Below are 27,213 nucleotides of genomic sequence, written 5' to 3'. Positions count from 1 at the left end.
TTAATTCCAAATCAACTGCCTTTCTAGTGCAGAATATCTCAGTTCTCATCCTTCTCTGAACACAGCACTCTAATTTGACAAACAACTCTTGTTTGTATATAAATGAAAATCCTCTGTCTTTTCATAGCCGCAGACAGCTATAGAAACAACCCCTATTGTCTGTGAATTGCAGACAGTCATGAGTTACTCATTTATTTATGATAAAGAAGCTTATCCTTAAGACAATTACAAGCCTTTTCATAGGAATTGCAGGAACATTTACATTTCATGATCAGAACCAGATAGCAAGTTGTAACACGCTCACTAATTAGGTGCACCAAAATAGGCCTACATTTTATAAACCTCTCTTCATCAATTGATTGAACCCTACATGTCAAGCCCTTGTCTGTCCATGTAATGAATTTTTATTTTACTGTTTCTGCATTACAAATTTCTCATTGCATTTGTCTGTAGGTAAAATGAAATTCTACAGCTGCAATATGTAATTAGTAAGGAAATCTCATAACTACATGTACTAGTTCACACCCAGTTAAAACTTACATGTCAATAAGGGTTTATCCAAGATAGTGTCATAGTTTCCAGATTCCCAGTCACTGCTGTGGGTACTCTTTGTAAAATATGATATTCCTAATCTACAATGTCAAGTTTGCTTTAGCTTTCTCTGTGTGATTGCAGAATAGTGCAAGTTTTGTCACAATCAACCACACTGTTGCTGACCTAAGTGGGAAAATGCTGTTTTCTGAAGCATTTAATCTCTTTTTTAGACCCATCAGATATTGAAGGAAATATGGAATCTGCTACAGTGATTGATTTAATTCCATGGATGGAATATGAATTCCGGATAATAGCCACAAACACTCTGGGGACAGGAGAGCCCAGCATGCCTTCGCCAAGGATTAGAACTGAAGGCGCTCGTACGTAAACAGAAAATGTCAGGGTTTTTTTAAATGTGTTTCTTAATTTTCACACTTTTGTTCACCAATTTTGTAATCCTAGGTTTTACTCTAAAAAAAGCAGTTTATAAGATCCAATGTGCAGAGAATATATTTTCAGCTGCCCACTACTACAGATTGTAGTAAGCAAGTACCAAACTATGAAGATGTGAATGCATCAAAGCAGACAGAAAGGAAACATCAAGATATGGCAAATTTGTCTTCATTACTGAACAGAATCATGCTGCATCTTTCAGAGATCCCCCACTGTGTCTGTCAGCCAGGCTGTGTGTGTATGAGTGCATGCACATGTTTGGGAGCATGGTTCAGGACTTAGGATAAAACATGCATATATTTAACAAGGAAAATGTCCATTTGCTATTTGGTTTGTATTCTAACTAAAAAATACATCACAGGATATATGTTCTACTGAATAATGCCAGTTATTTGTGATTGCAGGTTTGGTCTGGTGTCTTCTTACGTCACGTCATGTATGTGACATTATACAACACAGCGTACTCTCTTACCAGTCTGGTTGCTCAGTGATAAAAGCTCAGAGCATATTTAAGGGTATTCTTCAGGCTCAGGCACATCCTTTTTATAATGAATTCACCAAAATGAGGACTTAGATGTTACTATTCCAGATAATACATTCTGGTTTGACTGTACAGAGGAGATAACAGTAGTTTCCTAGGGGGTAATGTATCACTGCACAAAGACTGTGTCCAACAAACCTGTATTCCACAGAGTAGCAACCACTCACAGTCTAGATTTCTTTACAATTGTTTCCCATAGCTTGAGTTTCGAAACTAAAAATGAAAAACCAAAGTGTGGAAAGCAACTTTTCCAATTACACCGGCTGGGTCATAACTTTGATTAGATTGTATTTTCAAAGTAAAATGTATTTGCATTGTAAATTTCAAAACATTCATTAATGGCAAACTTGGTCCATTAAAATTTTGTTGCTTGGGGAGAAAGAAGATAAATTGGTTAAATTATTTTGGATAAAGAAGGAAAAGCCATGGAACTTTAATAATAAAGTCAAAGATAATCACTGCCTAGAAAATTGACTTCTAGCGCATGTGTTTTGACTCAAGAGCTGCATTTGAAGGCCCAAGAATCTACAGGAGAATTCTGGTGCACAATAGACTTTTAAAAAAATGTTAGCAAAGACACAGATAAGGAGAGAAATAATGGACTAGGGGTAGTGGGAAATGGGGAGTAGGGGTGGTGTCCTGCAGTTTGCAGTGCTCTACGTTCATGGCATTTTTTGTAGCCCCCCAGAAATGGCATACTTTCCAATTTTGTAGCAGAATGTACCTCTTTTGCAAGAAGTGGTCTATTTAGTCTGTTGTCTGATTCCCTGGGCGCAGCACCCTGCCCTGGCAGACTGTGTGACAGTTTTTGGCAAACCATGCAAAATAGTAGTATAGTCTTCTTAGGCATCACTCGGCACTCATTGTCATGACAAAATAGGGTATAAATAATTTACAGTTTACAGATTAACTTCTGCACCCAAGTGTGTTTTCTACCAGGAGCTGATGTTTGTTTTAAGCAACAGTAGGGTTTGGGTTGCACAATCAATGTCAAAGGTACTACAGAAGCAGTATGCACAACTCTATGTGCATTTTAATATAATTCTAAAAAGGTAAATAACAAACAAAAATCCATGTCTACATATTGTAGTTATTGTTAACATTTTTTGTGTTAAACAGCAACAGTGCTGTGTCTTTGTTGTACTATGTGGTGACAAATAATGTCTGTTACACTTAAAAGTTGTCAGTATCTTTTTCAGTTTGGAAGTCTCTCTTCTGGTAGACAACTAATTTCAGTAACTTATTAACATGCTAAGACTGTGGGCAATGTTTTTTATTTTTAATGAAGCGGCTTGTTTCATCAATAACATTTCACAGAGATTTCTTGAAATTCAATGAATCAAGGGCTGGGTTTATGTATTTTAGCTTTGGGGTGCACTAGAGTAATTGTCTAAGTTAGTTACCTGGTCTTAACAGAGAGAGAAACCTGGGTTTAATGGTTGGGAGAATGAGGAAGATACTTTTGAAAATAATGACTTGTTAGACTTTAAACAGTCAGGTTTTTTCTGTTCTTTGGCAGCCTGTCTATCTTCTTGACTACTTAAGCATTCTAGCAACCCTCTGCTTCTAACATTGCTATATATTTATAATAGATAGTGTGACTACAAGGTCAAGTGACAAACTCCAGCTTTCTCTCAAATTGTCATATATACGTTTAGTCTTGATCTCCACTAATTTGTTTTCAGAAAGGACAGGAATGAATAATGCAAACCATGCACTGAATGCTGATTTCAATTTCAAATTTATTTTTACATACTTTTATCCTGTCTGAAAACATTAGTTCTACTCTGTTTGTGCTCCTCTTCTGCTGACCCTCAGAGAAGGCCTCAGCAAATATCTTACTTACCTAGTGCTTGAGCACCATGACTTACGGCTTTCACTGAGTAGTAGAGAAAATGCCCAATCCCATCGGAATTTTTTTACATAAAGAACACATTAATTTAGGTAGGGCATATAGCTCATACATGCATATCTGAGGCATAATTAGTGCCCTGTAGATAAGCTATCACATCCTAAGTTTTCAGTGGCACATTATGTGTCCATATTGAGTTACAGCAGATTAATACACAAACACCAGAGAGGATAGCAACAGAATTGTTGCACTCAGTGCAAAGAATCTGAGAGAAATTACAATATAGGAATGATTTCTAATGGAGTCCTTGAAAGTATCCCACTTTACCACCCAGCTGTGCACCAATGATAGATGAACAGATCATATTTCATTACACAGAATATCAGTATAAGATGCAATTAGTAAATTATAAATTGCTATGCCAGTTTTGCTTAGGTACATCTACGCATCCTGAACAGGACTACCAAGAAGATATGTGCTACTAATCTAGAATACAGTTAGGCAGCCAGTGCTTCAAAGATAGACCTATGGATTTAACCTTACACACAGGAAGTAAATCCATTGAAGTAGGTGTAACTGATCACAGTGTGTTGAGGTAATGACACGTGCAAGTCCACGGTGCTTGAGCCCCTGGCATACCAACATCTGAGAAAGCACTAGAAAAATACACAATGTGCTTCTCTTAAGACTTATAAGAAATTTTCCATTCCTGAATATTCAATTAAATATTTGCAGATAATACAGGGAGAAGGAAGAATGATTGCTAGCTATGGTTACAGCTGGCACATTTCCTGAAGCAGTAGCTATACGTTAGTCTTGGCAGATTGCACACCATCATTACTTTAATTGTGTGTGCCACGTGTGCTCATTGGCCTTGCAGCTGTCTGCTGCATACTTTGTAGTAATTGTTCTTGTCTCTTCTGTTTCACTAGCTCCTAATGTGGCTCCTTCTGATGTTGGAGGAGGGGGTGGAAGCAATCGAGAGCTGACAATAACATGGATGGTAAGTATTGCGCATGCAAGATGGCATGAAACCTGTACTGTCTTATATCTGATCTTGCTCCTCCTCAAACCTGTGAATGGTTGGTCTCTGGGTCTTGTGAGAGCAGGATTCGTATATAATATGTGGTTTTTCAGACATTTCTCATGAAAAAATACATGAAAAGGAATTAAGAAGAGAGTACCTTAGGGGTTTATGTGTTGGACATTTCTAAAATATCATCTAAAACATTCTAAAACAAAGAGTTTGTAACACATACTGACTGTGATAATGCATCATTTAAAGCAGACTTCATTCTGCTATTGAAGCAATGGTTTTGAAAACTTACCTATACTGTGGATATACCTAAAGCAATAAGGGAAAAGAGACACTAAGGTAAGGGAAAATCAAGTCACAGCACAAGTGAGGATAAGGATTTATAAACAAGATTGCATAGGTGAAAGCAGCATGAAAGAGAGAACTGAAATCTACTGCAGGATATTTGGGGAAGCTAGGGAGAAAAAAATAAAAAAATTTTTGTTGGATTCCTGTCAAAGCCTATCAGTATCCAGGAAAAACAGAAATACAGCAGCATTACCTCTGGCAAAGAAGGATGGTTGTGTTATGCTTGAGAAAATTACCAAGTTTGTTTTCTTTTGACCTCTCTGTTCACTGTTGTAAGGCTATGAGATACATTTGGCACATTATGCCATTTGTGTCTTCTGGGGAATAGTTGTTTCATAGGTAGCAGCTGAAGTGCCTGTAGGAAGAGTGCTTTTTTTTGGGGGAAGTAATCTAAAGATGTCATAAGTCCAATTGCATGTATGTTGTATAGGGATTCTCCTTATGAATAGGCAGTTTTTCATCCATAAGCATATTTCCTTCTTTTTGTACTCTGGATTGATCACATATCTGTGAAAGTTCTCAAGTATGACAGAAATAGCCAGCCATATCTTTGAGCTATCAGATTTGTGCTTTCCTGGCTGAGTTTTTTGGGGGGTTTTGGTTTTTTTTTTTTTGTTTCTTAACTGAGTGCAAAATATTTATTCAGTATTCCTAAGTATTCTTCCTAACATTGAAGAAAAGATTTTTAAGTGTCTGAAAAAAGAGGTCCACAGTTCTGTTACAATATATTGGAAAGGTTGGAATTTCCACTAATAATAGGTTAAGAAGTAAATTGGCTTAATTCTGGTCTCTTTATTTTTGAAGAGCAAAAGAACACATGCAATGGGCAGGTGCAGAAGACCTAGATTATTTTACTTAATAAGATTTTCTTCTAAAAACTTTGACAAACTGCAGAGCTGCTCCTGGCATTGTATATGAAGACTGGTACTCATGGCATTTCGAATACAGTGATAACTTGACTGTGACCAAACTAAACAAAGAAAATATAATCAGGAGAAAGAATAGTGACTAATGCAAGACCAGAAGTACAAGACCAGTTTAGTATTTCCTGTAGACCCAGGCAGATTTTTATTCTTGTTAGTTCTCTTACCTAGTGTTACGCTTTTCACATCTGTTCTGGGTAGCTCCTTTAGAGAGATAAATTAAGCATGGCTTCAAGTATTTATTTCCCAAGAATATTCTATCCTATGTCTAGCAAGAGTTTTTAAATAGAGACTTTAGGTTCACAGAGTCTGACAGACAACAATATATCTATTTGTAAGGCAAAGATGAAAATACATATTGATTCCCCCAAATGTGCTGGCATTTGCATATGCTACTCTAAATAGTCCTTAATTAAGAAGAGAAGAACAAAATGTATGTCAGGTTCACATGTTGCTGCCAACCCCTTTTCAGCTTCTTCTATGATTCATAAGCCCAGGTTGAATGAGACAGCCAGAGATGCAATCAAAGCTCTTCTAAGACTTGTTTTGAAAGAGGAACTGAGAAGGAGAGCTAGGAGTGGCATGCCCATTCTTCCTCATTTTTCCCCATTTGTGTTTCCCTCTCCCATTTTCTTTTATAAACTTTTCAGTGAATTCTACAAACTGTTCAGCTACTTATTATGTGCAGCCATTGGAGAGAAAGCTGCTTTCAAATTTCAAATTCTTTTGAAAGAGTATAATTTTATGTACCATTCCTGGCTTTCTAAAGTTTGCTCTGGCTGAAAATTATTCTGAGGCTAGGGCCTCATCCAGTCTGCTTACTTTGGCATATGAGATCAAATTCTGCTTTATTTTAAGCAGCTAGTTACAGTGATAGATTCAGAAGATCAGCTACATGGAAGTTTCAGAAAACCTTGCTCAGAGTATCTCCATACATGTTGGCCAAAGTGCTGCAGTAGTGGGCAAACACCTAAAGAGAATAATTACTTTCTGTGTCACTGCTGCAAGACCTTTGCCTCAAGATAATCTATTTCACCTCTGTGAGGTTTCCAATAGGGAACAAGGTGATGCAGAAAGCTTATTTTCAAAGGATGCTTCTGATCAACCTCCTGATGCACAGATGAATGATGTGATTTTGGCTGGTTGGATGCAGTGTCTAATAGTTGTGGTAAAAGCTCTATAGACTGAGAAGGGATCACTGAATGTAGAATGTTGGTAAAAGAAGAAAAATCCATATGGCAGATTGTCTTCCTTTATTTTGTATTTTCCAGTATTCCTAGGTATAGGAAATCAGCTGTAGTTTTAGGAAATACTTTGGATAGGTACCTTTAATGCCTGTACTGAAAGTGGAAGTCATTTCATTAAAGGATTTGCCAGTTAGAAGCTAGGTAGTCCAAATCAGCATCTGGATCCCCTCCATTGTCAGTGAAAAGTGGTAGGATGAGTCATTCTTTGAATGTGTCCATCTTTCTTTGTCAGCTGTGCCAGTTGCCTAGGTGACAAACTTTCAGTAAATTAATATAATTTGGGCCAGCCACATAGATTTTCTCTTCACTGTGATTCTTTTGCAGGAATATGCAAAAGAATCCACAGGTATATGGACTCCTATACTGGTATAATATGTCTGTGTTACATATCTACTGTGCCTCATTCCTTAGGTCCTTTTTTTGCTAGCTGCAGCTGTTTTATTACACAATTATTCTTGGTTTCTTTCTGTGGGAGATAACATGATGTGTGTTGCTCTGAGTTCAGAGGAGGAAAAAGTTATTAAAATGTTTTCCTAACAAATGCACTAATACTGGAGATCTAACAGGGCCTATTTTAAAGGGGGTGGAAGCAAGCCATTGAAGGAAACAGGATGAAATGGAGGTTTGGTTCAGTGTTTTTACAATATACATATCAACGCTTTCTGCATTATTTATATTTAATTCTAGACTTAGCTGTTTAGCAAAAATCAACATTTTATTTTTTTTGTCTCTACAGCCTTTGTCAAGAGAATACCACTATGGCAATAACTTTGGTTATATAGTGGCCTTCAAGCCATTTGGTGAGAAAGAATGGAGAAGAGTTACAGTTACTAATCCTGAAATTGGCCGCTATGTCCACAAGGATGAATCAATGCCACCTTCAACTCAGTATCAAGTAAAAGTGAAAGCTTTTAACAACAAAGGGGACGGGCCATTCAGCCTCACTGCTGTCATTTATTCAGCACAAGATGGTGAGTAAATGTTCCAAATGATTTTTACACTGTGGGTCCAGATCAGCACTACCAATGTCAGTAGAATCTGGTCCTTGACACTGATTAGTGTAGCAGGATACATCTTCAGCAGGGAGGTTGTGCATTGCCTGCACAAAACTCTTGTTCTGAACAGCCAGCTTCCCCTTTTTGCTTTCTGTGTGTTGCAGAGCACTTGGCTGTACTTGCTGGCAATGAGCAATACACAGCAGAACGCAATTTTCTTCACACAGCTTGTTAAAATATTTAAGAATATAGGAAAAAAAAATTCCTCTCTTCACAGTGGTTGCCTAAAACATTTAGATCTTCAGCAACGTCTCTGTGATCTTAATACATGTATTTGACATACCTTCTTCTTAACAGACCACACTAAAGCCTAGTATTTTAGTAGATCAGTATCAGAATTTAGCCCAAAATTGTGAAGGAATGATAGTTCAATTGTATCTAGTTACATTTCCAGCATGTTTAGAGTCTCATATAAATTATCCCTGTTACATACTTTATTCTGGTTTGCATGTTGGAGCTATCAAGTCAGTAATTTAATAGAAACTTCTTTCACATTCCATTAAAATATTTTTTCTTAATTCTTACTGTAATTGTTTCACATGCTGTGATCTTTAGGATTGGAGTTTGAATGACATTTCCAAACTTAGAAGAAGAGAGAAAGTACTGGAAAAAGTTTACTTAAAATCAGAAGAAATATATACGACATCTTTAATTGCATTATCATCACTCAAGCCTGTTTTAAAAGCATGCAGTTTATTAATTTCTGCCAGAAACCCAAAGAACTGCTAGTATTTTTCTTTCTGTAGAGCAAAATCTCCACACAGTCAACAGATGTGGACCAAAGAGCCAAGAGGAGGGAAAGGATAACAGGGCCACATTCTCACACTTCCCGTTCTGATCTGTACTCTGTGTACTTTATGGAAGATTTATGTCCATGGTTCCCATTAGCACTAATGGGAACTTCACTCACAAATCGGCCACACACAGAGAAAGGACAGAAGAGTCCTCAATACAAACTGGCTGATGGGGATAGTACTAATCTTTTTTCTCAGGAAAGCACACCTTAGCAAATCATCTTCAGCAGCTGCTGCAACAACACAGAGGGGTTTTTTTGCAATTGTATAAGTGTTAGTAAATAGCTGTGGTGTAATGAAAGCAATATCAGTCAAATTACACTTAAGTATCCATCCCTGCTCAGAGACTTTATCGACAACTGACTGATAAGCTCCCACATGTTTATGTTAGGATTATCCATACCATGTCAGGGGTGGGAAGTTTGTATGGTCTCCAAGTTCAGGGAAATGGTAGAGCCTAGTAGCTCAAAAAGACAGAGGAAAAGCAAATGTGCAGTAGTGCCAGCTTCCAGATAAAGGGGTCACTTGAGTGGCTGCTGATGTTCTAACACAGACTTTAGCAAAGTCCAGATACCTGATAAAAAATGTTTGTGGTTAAATGATGCCATATGCAGACTGCAAAAGAAATAGAAGCTCAGTGAACCTACTCCTTTGCTTTCAAGCGCAAGAGCACAAACTTTATCAGTAGCGCTCACAGCTCCTGTGTGGAGCTGTGACCCTGACTACTGCCTATATCCAATCCAGGGACTTCAGAGCAGGTTAGAGGAATTTTTCCAAGGGATGTAACTCTAAAGAGTTTAGAAGTTACTCTAAAGAGCATTGAGGAGACAGTTGTCTCCTGGCATCAAGACATGAACAAAATCACTTCCATACCTTGTAGCATGCTTACTGGCTGCCAGCCTGAAATTTGTATTGTTTTGCTTAGAAGATACCTGTGTGATGACCAATATATTTTCAGTGGAGATAATATATTGTGATGACCCCGTGATTTCTCTTTTTATCGGTAGAAATAGTGAATTAGAAGGCTGGAGGAAAGCAACTGATGCCATCTTTCTGGCTCAGGAGAAGCCGCAAAATATTTATAGAACATAAATGACAAATAGGGATGTAAATTATCTGCAGCTCATAGGCAAGCATGAGCAGATCAAATATTGTTAGAGTATTGTATCAGCAAAAGCCCTGGCAGCTGAAACTTTTCAGTATGAAATTTTTTGGAAAGTTCTGTAATAGATACAGTAGAGAAGAGTCTGACAGTGATTTGGGAATAGATTAGATGATCACAACTATTCCACCTGTACTTCTGTACCTTTGAATCAGCAAGTAATATTATTACTGTTAAACAACAAAATTTCTCAAAGGTATTAGGGAAATCTTAAAGCAATATGGTCATTCAATATTCCATACAGATGTGTATAAATATCCATATAAACATAAATATAGTGACAGATTTTCCTCTAAGTTGTGTATTCTATAACAGATCTATGTTTCTCTAGTTGTAACTCTGGGCATTGTTATTCCCTTCAAGTGACTAGGGAATTTCTGTGTTCCCACAGAATAAGCCAAGTTCCATGTCTGACAACTGCTAGTCATATCTGCCATTGCTAGTAGTCAGTAATGATTGCTAGTAATGAGTGTACAGGTCTCTTGCTTATCTAAATTCCTGTCATTGTGAAAACAATTTTGCAATAATGTATAATTTTTCAATTAGACATTTGCATTATTAACAGCCATTGAAAGACAATTACAAAAGGTAACTTTGCATATAAGATTATTTTGTTACCTAGGATACTTTTCATGAGAGATGTTAGTGATTTTTTTCTTAACAGTGGCTGTTTTGATGCATAGTTGACTGGATGCCCAGTTGGAAGATTAGGTATATGAAAGCTTTCCTCAGCTGGGGCTGCCATGCCTGTCTGTTGCAACTTGTTTCAAGAGGTTCACGACAGAGAACTGTTGTTAAGCTGGAAACCTTTATCTTTTACAGACATTGCTAAGTTTATGCCTTTCTTTATTCCTTACCTCATTTAAAATTCAAGCAGCAGTGAAATTAAACTAGACTGTAATATTCTAACCCCTGGATAAAGGTCTATCACATTATGATAGTCTGTACTTTATGTTGTCTGCTGTTCAGAACTAAGAATGCAAACAAAATCATCTTTGTGATGAATGCCTTACTGAAAGGTGCTTTGGATTATTTCACAGCTCTGTTCAAGTTTGTGTGTGCCGCTGGACAGCTGTGTATCTAATATCTGCTCTCACAAAAAAAATATTTGTTATTAGGACTAAGCGATATATATGATATATGTGTGTAACCAACTATAAAAATCTCACGTATATAATATGTGAGCTGCTGCCCCATTTAGTAAAAGATCACTAGAAGCTTCAAAGGCTTTATCAAAGGCTGTTATCAGTTTACACAAATTTCAGCATTAAATCTGTTGAAGCGTAAAAATGCGTAGTCTGAGCCAAGTAACAGGATCATCACTTTGTTTTTACAGAGTCATTTTCCTCACAGATCATCACTGGACTTGAATTTTACTCAAGAAAAAACAGATTAAACACTAACACTTAGCTCAGTTATGTCAGGAAAATTATATAAAATACTGAAAATAATATAAAATACTGAAGTGAGAAGAATCCCTGTAAACAAGTGTAACATTACCACAGGATCAGATTGAATGTTTAACATATGTTTCATCTTCCAGCTCCAACTGAAATACCTACAGATGTGAGTGTAAAGGTTTTGTCATCTTCTGAAATGTCTGTTTCTTGGCACCATGTTACTGATAAATCTGTGGAGGGATATCAGGTGAGTTTAGTAGCGACACTGTCAGTCCATTTATTAATTTACTGTCAATAGTTATAGCCAACAATAGTTCCTACTCTGGCATGCCATCTCTTACAGTTTACTTCTCTTTAGTTAGCATGTTCCGTGCAGATTTTCCATCTCGAGAAACAGATTATTTTCGATGTTATGTACTTCATAACTAAAATAGATTAAGAAATGTATGTTTGCACTTTTCAACTAACAAAAGGCACCATTATTTCCTGAAAGAACATTGTCTCTTTCATGTAATTGAATGCCTATCTATAACTTCTTAAAACATATTGAAATTAAATTTTGGGTGTAATTTCCAACACATATGCAAAATTGTAACTAACTCTGTCCCACTTAAATTACCAGCAGTTATTAATATATTTCACCCACAAACCCTACAGTAAGATTTGACAAATGTCAAAATCCAGTATAACAGAGACACTGCTGTTGTGCAAGACAGTGATGATTTCTTGATGGTTTCTATGCTCTGCATGAAAAAGAGCTTCAGGGCAGGTTCCATCTGGTCCATCTCAATGGTATTACCGGTGAAAACTGTTCTTGTCCTGCAGAGATGGCAACAACCACAGGCTGGGTGCAATGAGAAATGGCCATGTGGTACTCTAGCAGGGAAGTCTTAACATCATCCATGCATGGTAGATGCTGGCAAACTCTGCAGTGCACAGTCTGCTTACTTTGGCTGCAACCCAAAATGGGGGTTTGGGTCTTTAGTTTGTTAGTGACTTACCTTGGGATTAAAGTTTTCAAGTACTTGAAGATATCCTCTATGTTCCAAAATAAGGACATGCAAATGAGTAGCAATCTCATGGAATGTATTTTTTAATTAAAATCTATTCATAATTAAGTAATACTTGGTTGTTTTTATTTCCTGATTTCTGTTTCTGTCTCCCTGAGATTTATGTAAAACTTTTTGTGGTAACAAGAATAGTGTCCCATGTAGAGGTCGATTTTATACAGTACAGACATAAAGTCTTAAAATTACAGAGGGCACTGGGGTTTGAAATTGAGACACTAATATCAGTGATAACTCTTAATTTACTAAGACAGCCCAATGGTTTGGTGTCCCATAGGGATTTTGCAATTAGAATAGGATGGACATAGCTGGGATCTGTGAGCTGAGCCTGGACAGCCCTGCAGTGGCACTGCACTCCCAGGCTGGACAGTCTGCCCAGACACTGCCATGCAGAACACACACTGGGCAGGCATGCACCAGGGGACTTCAGGAATGGAGGGAGTGGCAACTGGTGGGGAGTGGCAGCTGCTCTCTCTGGTGGATGGGACAGTAATAAATGGTGCTGACTGAGGCTGGAATTACAGTTGTGATACATCATGAAGATGGATGTTCAGAGCTGTAGTAGGGAATAGAGTAGTAGAGCAGGAGGAGGAAAGATAAATATGCAAAGTACATGGTAGGAGAACATTGGCAACCCATGTTTGGCCTTTTTTTTTTTATTTTACCTTATTTGACATAAGACATCTGAGTTGTATCAGGGGACATCAGGGGAAGAAGAGAGGAGGGAGGATTTAGCAGGAAAGACCAGGATGAATGGAACAGTCAATAGGAAAAAAAAAAAGAAAGAAATGTGGGGGATCTTTGAGCTGAAAAGAGAATAACTGTTAGGAAAGGTGGGCTATCCTGGGAATGGACTATTTGCTACATAGACTATGGATGTCTGGGTTGTGGCCTTGTTTTGATAGCTGTAATGTAATTTCATCCACCTATTCTTGGATAAATACACTTTCACAAATCCAGCATGAACTAACTGGCTTGTATGTGTACACTGAGGAACTGCATTAGAATATAAATTTCTTCCTTTTTCCCCCCCTCTTTTTCTAAGACAATCTTCTGATTATCAGGACTATGTAAAAGATCCCATCTGGCTAGACAATAAATAGACTGATAGTCCCAAATTACTGCCCCACAATTCTCAATAAGGTATTAATTCTGAGATATTTTTCCCCAGAACAATCACCAGTCTTACTCTAGCAGAAGGGAAGGCAGCAAAAGGAAAGTCCATGCTTCTTCACTGAGAATAAAAAGAAAGACTTCTGTTCCTGAAGATCAAAACCCCCATGAGCCCTGAAGGAGCCATAGGACAGGGTAAAAATAGAGAGGGTTGTTCTGGAAGGCTAAGGCTGCAGATAGCATTTTTGAAGTTGCAATAAAAGTTGTGGTGAAAGAAGTATTCAAAGAGCATTATAAAATTCTAATGACTATCTCTGGAAGGCTCTGTGTCTATTTGCATTGATAAATAGTTAACTTTAAATTACTGCTCCGGTGTAACAGAAGTTAATAGAAACCATCATTCACCAGAGCACTTTCTCAGTTTCCTTTTGGTCTTTATTATTTCTAGAAAATTGCATAATTGACTTTTTTTGAATGCTAGAGTTTAAGAGGTGGTAGTGCCCTGAGCAAAGAACCTGAGGTATTTCACCTGTGACACAATGCTTCTCACGCCAGGAGGAGTCAGATTTTCCTGACACTAATGCATTCTGTCAGGATGACTGCCCCCATGGTGATGAGTGTGAGCTGATACATTTTGCCTTTACAGAGGAGTATCCTCAGTTCACACTTAAAGAAGAGATAAAGTATGAAAACTATCTCCATCCATATAGAGAATTTAAGATTGATGAGTTCTTACAATAGACTGCTGATAGCCACATCTCTGCAGGGCATGCAGCACAGTGACACTATTCTTATTTTGCATTGTTTCTATGCAGTAGATTTAGGTTTATTTTACTAAACAAATTTATCACTACTCACCACCCTTGTCTCTTCTAGACTAAAATATGCTATTAACATTCTTTCTCAATATGAGTAAAGTGTATTTTTGTGTCAGTCGTGCCTAGAACCTTCAAGAATATGGAAACTTTTGTTTCATGGTACTTACAGAAACAGTTTCAGTATATTAAAGTTTAAAAGAGGAGAAGACCATGAAAGACAGGCTTTTCCCTGATTTTAGCACAGAGGGATGCACCAATTCATGATGGCTAAGGCATTCCTTCACACAAATCACAATTGGCTTATTTCCCACAAAAATTCTAGAGCTTGGTTGAAATCTCCTTCTGTGTTCTCTGGGAATTCAATGCCTGTGGATTACCTTAACAAAGTAAATGCAGAGCACCAGGAATAAGAAGGCTGTCTGGGGCTTCTATATAAGCTCTTTAAAAAAAAGAGAGAGGGGCTATTCAGTAGGAGTGGGGAAATGTAGCCCCTTGAAGCAATGTGGCATTTAATTCCAGAGGCAAGAATGAAATTTCCAAATTATATCAAGAAAGTTTGGAATTATTTAAAAATAAAATGAGAAATGTAGGAATGGTATAAAGAAGACAGTAGTTTTCTTAGCTCTCAGGGAAGTAGTATTTTTTTTTCTTTTTCAGGAGTTGTTAAATGGTCCAAATATATAAATACGGCTGTATATTAGAGAAGAACTTTGTGTTTTCATGACATATAGCTCACACAGTATAGGAGTAAAGTCCACAACACTGCAGCCAAGAACTATTGTATTTGGGATTTAAATTTCATTTAATTTTTAAATTATATTACTTCTGTCTGAAATGTAGTATGTTATCAGTTATGAAATTTGCATTTTCATTCATTTTTCTCCCTTGTCTTGTTTCCTGCTCTGTGTTACTCTTGTATTACACCATTAACCTCCCTGTACTGTAAATAAACATTAAGATTGTTAGAAGCTTTGCAAGGCAGAGGAATATAAAGGCTTCCAGAATATGCTACATGATTAATAGAAGCTTCATATAAAGTGTGTTTTCTATCATTAGGTAAAGCTGTTACTTAATTGGCATGATAGATCATACTAAAAAAAGTTAATTATTTTTCAGTGGCCAGCTAAAATCAACAACAAAGCTACTATTGGTCATGTTATGGTTAATAAACTTTTGGCCACCTAGAACTTCACAGACATTCTTTTGCTGCAGGCTAGGAACTTGTTTGAACTTAGAGATAGACATGACGTTCTCTAGCTCCTGATGTACACGCCCTCTCTCACCTGAGTCAGCCACTTACTGTTAACACCTTATGGTGTACAGCTGGTTACATTCAACAAGATCTGCTTATCTACAATAATATGTTAATTATGTTCATATAAAAGAAACTCTGACTTGAAGATCACTATCAGACCTTCAGCTGAAATGGCTGTCACAGTTTCAGATCCATGCCAGTTTGAAACCATTCATCTGGTGGAGGTTGCCACTCTACTGCTGAGGCCTGCAGAATGGACTGGGTGCAGAGTCCTCATTTTAGGGTAAAGGCTGTTTACTTGGGAAAATAGCCACCTTATAAGTGTGAATTTATGAGTGTGATTGTCTAAATTAAGGAAAACTGATGTTTAGGATGCTAATGGATTATACTTTCTAAACAAAATGGAGGACATACATTTATAGAACTGAAGATTATCTTTTTGTGCTGGCTGGAGATAGGTGTGCATGCTGAACTTAAAAAGCAAACCCAGTTTGGTCTGCAGATACAGTGTGATTCTCCCTGCAGCAGAAAAAAGTGACAAAGGCCACTAAGATGTCACATTTGTAATAATCAGAGTGAGTAACCTGTAACACTGGTGGGAAGGACTGTGGCAAAAAAACATTGACAAGAGACAAGCTCCAAGAAGTATTTTGTTGACAGTAATCTCTGAGTAGTGATACTGTTCTCATGTACAAAGACATTTGAAGTAGGTATAAAGAAATCCACTGCTAAATCCCCTGCATCTCTCATTATTCAACCACAGCATGTGTTCTAAGATAAAAGTAAGCAATATTTTTATTAAATATTGTAATTTAAATGTAAATAGGAGAAAATAAAGCCTCACTAAACAAGGGCTGTACCCACAAGTTTTAAAGAGGAGAACTTATGATATTAACACTTTGAAAGACCATCAGTTCTTCTAACCTATTCCTTAAATAAAGTTTTCATGGACAACTAATGTCAGAAAAACAGAAGGTTAAAGCAGTTGCTATTTAAAAGAAAAGATGACAGGATACCAATAATGTCTTACAAAGTAAGATTTTTCCTAGAGCCTGAATTTACCAACAGAAGTCAGACAGAAGCTGAGCAGAAATGCTGAGGGTAAAAACACTCAGAACAAATGCAATGGGCACAGCTTTCTGCTCTTTCAGGTTTATGCAGTAATTTAGTCTTATGCAAATAGTTATAAACCAGACAAAAGCCAGAGACTGACAGTGTTTCACTCTCATTTGCATCTCACAAGGCCATGCAGAATAGGACCCTGTGTATGTGAGGGACTGTATGGAATGGCATCACTCCATAGGAATTACTCTGTTTACACCTGTGCTTTGTAATGCATAATGAATTAAAGTAGGATGGAACAAGTTCTTGGGGAAAAAAAAAAGAACCCTAATGGAATTTCTGTGTACTCTTAATTGGCTTTGGTGTTTAAGCTGTTACAAGCTTACAGTCATGCTTTTTGCATATTATAAGCATTTTGATGTACTACTTCACCTACTTTGATAAATATTATATTGTGCTATGAAACCTAATCAAGTTTAGCTGCAGACCTCTAGAGAATGGTTACATACACCTATCCAGACCTACAATGCAGCTAACATGACTGAATACTTTGCTTTCCATAGATAAAGTACAAAAGGCCTTAATTTGTAAGACATTCAAAACAAAACACACCAAAAATAATCTCAGAGATTAGTTTCTACTAGTGTAAGAAATTAATACTAAAGTTCAGAGCAGAATACAAAAACAAAAGAGCAAGAACAAGAAAAAATTCTTGTTCTTCGAAGGCATTATCCGTCTCCCAGGCTTCTAGTGGCTTAGCTGGGAACAAGTTAAACCACTGTGAGAAAAGTTTATATAATAAATTCTACACTTATTTCTGCTTCTTTATGCCTATACACAACTTGGTTAAAGTCACAGCCTGTAGAAGGAATTCTATGCTATTGCTGTTAGATTTCTTTTAGCTGGCTTGTATCTGAATATATAATATAGAAATACATCAGTTTTTATAGAATTTCTTTGTGATTAAATTTGTTAAATTTAATCCTCCAATTGGCATGCTTACAGATTCGTTACTGGGCTGCTCATGATAAAGAAGCAGCTGCACAGCGGGTGCAGGTGAGCAATCAAGAGTATTCAACCAAACTGGAAAACCTGAAGCCTAACACTCGCTACCATGTGGATGTGTCTGCCTTCAACAGTGCAGGCTATGGGCCTCCCAGCAGCACCATTGATGTTGTCACAAGGAAAGCACGTAAGTTAATGGAGCATTAGGTCAAGTATAATCATGTCCATCATGTTTTCAAACACGGCTTCTCATTCATATACCAAATGTTCTCTCCTCATGTGGCATTGCTGCTCAGTCCGAAGACTTCTGCTAAAATTCTTCTTCCTTTCTTTTGTTGTCATATATAATGGGGATATCTTACAAAAGGCAGTAGAGAGGCTAATATTATAGGCTCAAAGGTCACCTGAAAGCTCAGATCAGGTTGCTCAGGGTTTTTTCCAGCTGGATCTTGAAAACCTAAAGGGATAGAGACTGCACAAGGTCTCTGAGAAACCTATTCCAGGTCCTGACTTATTCTGAGCATCTAGTCTGAGACTCTTAATCAATATTGTGCATTTTTGTTACTCATCCTCCTGCCATGCCATCCAAGAGCCTGGATCCTTCTTGATAAAACCCTCTGCCAGGACAGGGCACTCTTAGGTCCCCTCCCAAACTGTCTCACCTCCAGGGTGAACAAGTGCAGCTCTTTCACCCTTCTTTCACAAATCAAGTGTCCCAGATCCCCACCAGGTTGGTATTGCTCTGTTGTACTTACTCCAGATCACTAGTGTCTTTCAAGTATTGGAGATCCCAAAGCTGGACACAATATTCTAAATAGTCAGCAGTTGAGACCAGCTATTACTTAGGCATCTATACACTGCCTTTCTGTTTTGTCAATGATGTTTAAAATGTGACCTTCTGCCATTTTCATCAGCAGCAGATTCAGGCAGCCTTGAGAAGTGGGTGATCTGAATCTCACCCTAGAACTGACGTACCATAACAGGTTTTTGAATATTGCTCCTGACTCAATGAGGATACCTAACACTAGCATTGACAACAATGTAAAAAAAAAAAAATCTTGTGTATTTAAAACACAATTATCTGGGCTAAAAATGCATACAACTAATTTGAGGATCTTTGTCAGTAAATAGTGTATTGTGCAGCTTGCACCTGCAGGGTTCATTATTGAGAGTCCATTTTATAACCTTACAGTGTAAGCTATAATTAATGGTTTCTGCAGTGGCATAGTGTTATTTCTGCTGATCTGAGTTAAATGATGTAGAAATGGCTGTAAATAGTTGATTGAATATTTGATCTCGATGAATGAATATGACTTATGACACATTTCTGGGAGGTTCTGAAGGTAATTGCATGCCAGCAAACACTGGTGGTCAGCAACAGTGAAGGCCACTTCCATTCTGGAAACCCAGAAAAGCAGACCCATGATGCAGCCACTGCACAAAGCCATCCAAAATTGCCTGGCTGGAGCTATAGCAGTTCATTCCAGGAAGGACACTATCCCTTGCTTATATATATGGCAGCCTAATTTCCATTTTCACACTTTTACATTTTTACATGTCTTAATAAAAACATCATTGAGCATTTATGGAATCTCATTTACGTGTACGTTATTCATATGTTCCTTTTCAGCTCCGAGCCAACGCCCGAGGATTATCAGTTCTGTAAGATCTGGTTCAAGGTACATCATCACCTGGGATCATGTGAAGGCAATGTCAAACGAGTCTGCCGTCGAAGGATACAAAGTATGATATCTGAAAATATTTCTAATCTTTATGTATGCTTTGTGAAGTGCATTTTATATAGACAGTGTTGAATCTTTGTATGTAATCAGACTTACACACACACGAATGCTGAAGAGGAAGGCATCATGCTCAGCAATCGCAGCCATCCAGTAGGCCTAGGGCAAAGCCTATGTCAATACAATGAGAAAATATTAGGGGACTGAAATTCATTTGGGTGGTAATTTGTATTATGGGAAAGTTCATAGCTATCACTGCAACAGCCTTATTTCCCACATGATCTCTTTTATTGTCTGTTGGTTTAAAATAACGCATAGAAAAGTTATACGCTTTATGGTTTTTCCTTTTATCAGTATGCATAGTTCCAGTTTTCCTTTCACATCTCCATACAGGGATTACAGTTCCTGAAACGTGAGTCTTTAAAGTCTGGGAAGGAAGACAAAGGGAAGGGACCTCTACCATCAGTAGATGCAGTTACTCTGTAACCACATCAAGTGTATATACTGACTATAGGGCATATAGAAAACTTCAGCTATTAATTCCTGTTTAATGTTGCTACTTGCTTGGCAGTAAGAAAATTAGTATAATGTTCTTCATTTACAAATTTGATCAAGGAGTTGCACTCCTTCCTGGGAATTGCTAATCATGTTTCACAGAGATTATTTCAGAAAGAAATGAGATCTTTTCTAAAGGTCCCACAAAACAAGTATCATCCCATTTACAATAGTTTAGAATCACTGAGAGTTAATAAAAAAATTGCTAATTGTCTCATTTATAAATTTTATGTCAGAAAACCCAGCTGAGTTCTTATATTTTTATTTGATGGTCTCTGCCACCCTGCCTTGATATTCTCCATCACTTAATTACTTTTTTGAGTGTAAGTGCTTATCTTTCAAAAGGTGTCATAATTTTGTAACAGAAAGTGTGAAGACATCCTGTCTAAATTCTCCTTGTGTAAATATGGAAAAAAATTTTATTAGCCCCTAAGTTTATATATATATATGTGTGTGTGTGTGTGTGTCTGTATATATAGTGTTTCATATAAATGAAAAGCCAATACTTTTTCATTGACACGCTTTACATACAGAAATGTATCTTCATGGAAATGTAACATTTCAATAACTGTATTTACCATTACTTTCCTAGGTACTTTATAGGCCAGATGGACAGCATGAAGGCAAGTTGTTTTCCACTGGAAAGCACACGATAGAGGTCCCAGTCCCCAGCGATGGTGAATATGTTGTTGAGGTGCGAGCACACAGTGAAGGAGGAGATGGAGAAGTAGCCCAAATAAAAATTTCAGGTGAGCAGATAACTTCCCTTTTTTCTTTGCCACGCTCCTTGGAAATTTTGGACTGAATGTTTTCCTTTTGCATGCTATTGAGAGATGGGCACACCCAAAATTGGAAAGGTAGCCCTTCAGGACTGACTGCACTGAGATAAGAGTGTATCTTAAAACATTTTTGAGGACTCATAGCTCACACACAGGACACTTCTATAGCAGTCCAGCTCAATCCTGGAAGCACTGCCAATCTTCCAAATACCAGAGTGCTTTTACTGGTGCCCCTGGTTAGGCTGCCACTTCTAGTAATGTCTCACAAGCATAACTATATGGTGCAGACCTCAGGATCTAATTGTCATCTTGCAATAACCCCATAGGCCTATTACCTTTTGCCTCTATCTCATTCCTCTGACAACTGCTGCTAAAAGGAAAATAATAGAGAAAAGGAGTGATCCACAGACCACTTGCTTTGGAAGTTCCCCTTCTCAGTGAAAAGGGGATCTGTGGGACAAACATGGTAAATAGGGAGTGAGAAACTCTACATGCTCTAATTCAGAGTGGTCTGGATGATTGTCAAAGAAGACAAGGGACCATGGCTTAGGATAATTCAAACTGGGCTCAGTGTTGACTATGAGTACAAGTTCAGACATGGTCTACACGTCTCCTTCCTGTTGGTGTTTTATCTTAATACTTCCTTGGCACTGTTTGGTATGAAAGAGAACACATGAATAGATGTCAAGGAATTGGATAGTGTCTTTGCTATAGGTTATAATTCCATCACTTACATTGTATTCTTGTATTTTTAACTTAAAAAATTAACCCAGGGAATAGAAAGGATTAAGTGTCAACAATATTCTTGTCACAGAAGCAGTGCAATCATTATTGTGGCCTTTTAAAAAGAGCAATGCTTATGCTGTATTATCTGTACTGTGAGGGAGGCTGCCTGTGCCTACAGGAGTGGACCTCTCATCTGCAAGTTTTCAATAATATATACATCTTACATAATCTGGTGTGAGCTCATGAGTATCACCATTTTTGATTGTATTAAGTTTTTTTTTTTTGTGTACTTTGTTCTTATGAACACCTGCACAGTTTACTTTTTTTGCCTAATTTTTTATGTGTGTTTTTCTGGCTTTGGTGTCTGAACATTGTTTCCTTTTATAGCTGTTAGATTAAAGAGTCTTTTTGTGTCTAATATATTGTTCCCATTAAGAAATGTATCTATACTAGCCAAGTGATTAATCAAATGTTTAAAACACTGTGTGCCTTGAATTTCTCCTCAATTACAGTCATCAGATCTTAAATAATTTCATCAACTCTTTTCTTCACCTCTTCACCTTCTAATACTTCCTTTAAGACTGTAGATACTATATATGCACTGTGTTCAACTCAGCTGTCTGCAGAGATATTCTTGCCTCCCCACACTTAACTACTTCCAGCATTATTCATGAAAGGCTTTCATTAGCTATTTATTACCTTTCATGGGGCTATGAAATTATGTTCATCTTATTTGTCCAATACCATCTCTAAATCCTTCCTGGAATCTGTACTTTCCAGGATACAGTATCTCATCATTTGCAGAGTACCACCAGAGTGTCCTGTCTCTTTTTAACTTTGTGTTTAATTTTTCCTGTGGCTACGAAAAATCACAGTTGGTTTGAATGGTTCAAGTCCCTGTGCTGTCTGAATTTTTATATTAATCTGTTGTTGTCTCTATTTTCCATTTTGGTTCCATAGGTGCTTACTTCTCCTGTTTCTGATATAAATATATGGATTGCATTCAGTCTACAGCTGTTCAGTGCGGAATTGCACTAGAAATTCAGTGCCCATTCTTCAATAATTGTGATTTGAAATCTGCTGATGACTGAATTCTTAATCCATTTAGCATGCATGTTAATGTGTGTACCATGTTCTATGAGACTATTTTGGGAAAATAAGTCAACCACTTAAAAAAATCTGAAATATATTGTTGTATTATCATACGCTGGGACAATCACTTTTAACGTATTTTATAAGCTGCAGAAATGTTTAGGCAACTGTTATCTTCAGGACATGTCCTAAGTATCTTTGTGTCAAACATGTGTTACAACCTGCCATTGGTGTGGTGCCAAGGCCTTTAGGTCACAGCTGGCAGATTACTTCCCAAAGCATCATGTCAGTGCAATGTCAAGCCCAAGCTGATCAGTCTTGCCCAGACTGTGACCTGTCCCAAGTATGCCTGTACAGAATTAGTACCACTGGGAGAGTTAGCACCCTGCTGATGCTAATTTGCAGTTTTGCATTGAACTGTCTTTCCCACTGCAGGCAAGTTCTAATCTGTAAATTCTACCATACACCAGCTAGACAGACAGGGACTGTGCCTCTGGTGACCTAGACAGAGACAGCATTCCCTGAAATCAATTTAGGAAAGTTTGAAAAAGACAAAAGGCAAGGTAGTCTCTTTGGAACACATAGTATACAGCCAATCAGGAAAGAATTTCAGGTTATTTCCAGCCTACTTTTCCTGGAGCAGAACAAAGCAGAACAAAGTATAGTTTTAATGCCTACACATGGCAAATTATGTCTGCTAATTTTTATTCTTAAGGAAATCTTCCAGTAATGCATTAGGGTTTAGAATAATTATCCCAAAAGAATGATAAAGTAGTTGATTTTTTTTTAATTACAGTTTTTCTCAGAGAATTGCAAAGAAGAGAAGATGTAGCTTGATAGTAATGCATGTTGTGGTGCTTGACTGACCAAAATGCAAGTTACATATTTACACAGAGATGTAAACAATAGCTAAAGCAAAACATAAGGGGTCTTACCAAGCTCAGAAAGTAGTATTGCCTTACATGACCTTTAGGCATCTGATTCCAGTGTTTGCAAACCTACCTAATTTTGTGCAAAAGTGAATGGGGAGAATTAAGCAGCTAGGGCAGAGGTTCCAAATAGCCTATATGACCAGGAATGGCAGGATCTTAAACAAGGAGTGTTGTAGTGTGTCATCCAAGTGGGTGTTTCCCTGCTGTTCACTGGGTATCAAATCCAAAGTAATCTACATAATATGGCTGAGTTAGTGTCTAAGCTCCCATTATAATCAGTTGTCATCTAGGGTGTAATTCAGAATATTAAACAAAGCCTGTAGCATTTGAGATGCCCCAGTTTACCAGGGACATCCTGGGGCATCTCAAATGCTGTGTCCAGGGACACAATTCATGACAGGAATACAGGGAACCTGAGGCTTTCTGGATAGGCAGGTTGTCTTAGTTTGGGACAAATTTGGAAGGGAACTTCCAAAAGGATGATTCCTTAAAGGGCAAAATTCAGCAGTCCTTCCCTCCACCTGTTCAGGCGATAAACTTCCTTCAAGAAAAGTGGAAAAAACTGTTTATTTAACAAGCAAGGTATTTATAAACATAAAAAATGAATAATATTAAGCAATAAAATCTTTTACTGTTTTGAAGAGAGGGCAAATTCAGAAAGCCCTTCTGTAGTTCAGAGAGAGTGCTCTGTAGGTGTTGCTGGCTCACTGAGTGTCTCTCAGTCCCTCTGGGGACGGAATGCAGCGTCCTGGGCCCCCAGTGGGCCACAAGTGTGAGCTCACAGTGGTTTTTTCTGGGTTTTTGGTCCAGAGCAGGTTTGAACAGTTCCAGGAAAAGACAAAGCCACAGTCTGGGGAACTTCTCTGCCTCACCTAGCCAAAAACTAACTAAAAGCAAAGGAGAGCTCTCTCCCACTCCCTGTCCGTGCTGCAGACAATGTGTGCCAAGAGAGACCTGCAGCTCTTGTCTTTGGTTTTGAATACAGCTCTGAAAAAATTCCACTGTTTTTCCTTCTCTCAGATCTATTTTTAAAGGCACAAAACTTCTTTCTGGGCTAAACTGATGAATGGGAATGTAATTCAGCCTCATGAAGTCATCCCAGGACACAGGTGGAGGCCAGACAGGACACAAGCACGCATATTTTATTCTATATTTCAGGTTCAGGAGCACTAACTGGCCCTGAGGTCCTAACATAGGGACTAAAATTGTAGCCTGTTTTAACTAACATAATTAGATTTGAAATTCAAATGGGAAGGAAACTAGAAGTAGATTTTATTTCTATCTCGATTCCTTGTTCAAGGAAAAAACCTCCTTTTTGTTTTCCTTATTCTCTTCCATCTCACAGAACCGGGAGGCAAATATCCTTCTGCAGCCACTTTGCTCTCATGTAACCAGTCAGCTTCCAACAGTTTAGAGTGATACAAATGAAGTTTACCAAACAGTATCTAAAGCTATCTCACATGCCTTTCTTTTTAGTGAACATCTTGAAATAAAAGTTCTTTTATAACTCTCTGTATATATGCATTCCAGCAATCAGTGTAAAATACAGCCACGATCTTTTATATTTTATTGGCCAGTGTCTGTTGTAGAGCAAGGAGCTTTATTTTTTAAGCCCATTATAGTAAATTAATGAGCTGCACAATTTAAAATTCATTCTTGAGTTACCACAACCAGATGAAGGTTGGAATGACTTGTTTAACCAATGGAGTCCTTTTCAAGAGTTAATAATAGGCTTATCTGTTTCCTTTGAAATAATGCCTGAGAAATTTCTTTATCTCTTGCATGATTTTTGGATTGCAGTGTTTTGTCATATTACTAATATTAGTGTAATCAAAACAATCTTGCAATCAGTAGGAACTAAAACCATATGGTGCTTAGTTCTTTTTTCACTTCTTTTCACTTCACTTGTGTAACTGCACTGTCCCCAGTGCAGTTGCTTTATGCCAGAGTAAGGAAAAATAGAATGAAGCTCTCAAGTTTTAAATATTCATCCAGGGTGGGAAAGAGGGGAGGGTTACTCTTCTTATTTGGATAAATATTGGGGAAGAAAGGGAAGTACCATACACCTTCAGCTTCACATGTGAAATCAGGTTAATGTCTGTGTTTTAATAGTGGCATGGAGAAAGAATAATTTAGGTATTGTATATGCTTATAACAAGAGAAGAAAATTACAGTTTCTCTGTGTTCAGTGCACACACACATATATATAAATACACATATGAATTCCATTTGCCAGAGGCATGTTTTAGGATCCTGAAATAGCATTTACTTTGAAGTACAGCTCTTTCAAAGGAAAATCCATAGATTTTGCCTGTACTAATTTACACAATTCTTTTAATTATTTAGCTTTTAATTTTTTCAATTACTATTTGAAAGGGGACAAATGTGTGTTGCACACATTAGTATCAAGTAAGTCAGGTGATCATTCACTTCTCATATGGTATAATCACAATCTTTTGATTGTGATTTGAAAATGCCCATCTGTTGCAAATGTTGTTGTAGTAATAAGAGGAGGAGAACACAGGTAAAAATCATAATACTGGAGAAAACAGACTCTACCTAATTGGGGCAGGACAGTCCTTTGTTCCTTGCCTCGGAAGTTCTTATGCATTTGGTACACGAATACAGCAAAAAGCTTCTACTGAACTAAAAGTACATTTCTAAAAGAACTCTCCTCTAAAAGAAGAGTAACTTTCAAAATGCATTTGCTGTTGTCTCCTGACTGAAAAATTAAGTAGAAAATACTGAGAATGCCCTCTAAACTGGTTCATACATATGCTTAAATCAACAAATTTTGTTCTCTGATATTTTCTTGATTCTTCTTCATCATCACATTTCATTTCATCACAATTCTAATTTATTGGTATTGCCTCCTTCCAAGCCTTAGTTTGATTGAATAAGGTGAACAATTTCATGCATTGTGACATAGTCAGTGATAGTAAAGTATGGGTCCTTACATGTAGGTCAGTAATCTAACAAGAAAGAAGAAGATGATATGCTTAATATGCATTTATCCTGCTAATGTTCTGTTAATGTCCTGCCCAAGGATAGGATTTGCTTTATTTAAGAAAACTGGTAAATATATCTTTGCAACAGTGCCTAAACCTTGTAAGGAGCCACTATAATGAGGTGAATTGCTAACTATTCTGGAGCCAGTAAGCACATCTCAGAGGAAGATTTATTATTCCTTTTTCTCTGTAGAACAGCAACATGCAAACAGATGTTTCCTCATACTTTCACATCATTCGACTTTACTCAGCAAACTTTTTGTCTTGTTTTTCTTCATTAGAAGCATTCAAAATATTTATTTGTGTCTTTACAACTGCATTATCCTGCTCTGACAAAAGCAGAATACATTTTCTGTGGATATTCTTAAACACAAAACCTGGGGTTTTTCCCCTATGGCTTCGTTCATTAGGAACCTCTACTCTGATATTTAAGAACAAAAACAAAACATTAATGTGCCTCATAAATCACTAAAAAATAAGATAAATATACCCTTGTACTTTCACAGTTTGTCATGCTGTGCTTGTTTTTAGGCCTGCCGGAATCTCTGCTGCTCTGTTTGTGCTTTACCTTCTCAGTTTGGTTTTCCTTCTTTTAACATTTTCTGGAGAGCTGTCCAGTGAGCCTGTTCCAGCAGCACCTCAGGACCTTCAGCACCAGCTGCAAGCACTTCTGTGCTGAGTGTTCAGCAGCAGTAAGCTGGGTCCTGCACTGCCCAT

At 37.5% G+C, this 27,213-nt stretch overlaps 1 protein-coding gene across 1 annotated transcript in view; it reads left to right on the top strand.

The window, feature by feature from the left end:
- CNTN1 (contactin 1) overlaps positions 1–27,213 on the top strand; it is a 205,934-nt gene that overhangs the window by 175,383 nt on the left and 3,338 nt on the right. The window contains exons 17-23 of the mRNA XM_005480521.4: positions 765–914; positions 4,313–4,383; positions 7,671–7,905; positions 11,489–11,592; positions 17,666–17,852; positions 19,296–19,408; positions 20,552–20,708. Of these exons, the coding sequence (XP_005480578.2) occupies positions 765–914; positions 4,313–4,383; positions 7,671–7,905; positions 11,489–11,592; positions 17,666–17,852; positions 19,296–19,408; positions 20,552–20,708 (1,017 nt within the window). The remainder of the gene's footprint in view (positions 1–764; positions 915–4,312; positions 4,384–7,670; positions 7,906–11,488; positions 11,593–17,665; positions 17,853–19,295; positions 19,409–20,551; positions 20,709–27,213) is intronic.

This window comes from Zonotrichia albicollis, chromosome 4 (assembly GCF_047830755.1).
Source record: "Zonotrichia albicollis isolate bZonAlb1 chromosome 4, bZonAlb1.hap1, whole genome shotgun sequence".
In the NCBI taxonomy this organism is placed as follows: Eukaryota; Metazoa; Chordata; class Aves; order Passeriformes; family Passerellidae; genus Zonotrichia; species Zonotrichia albicollis.
Note: the sequence above shows the minus strand (reverse complement) of the source record. Positions and strands in the feature narration are given on the sequence as shown.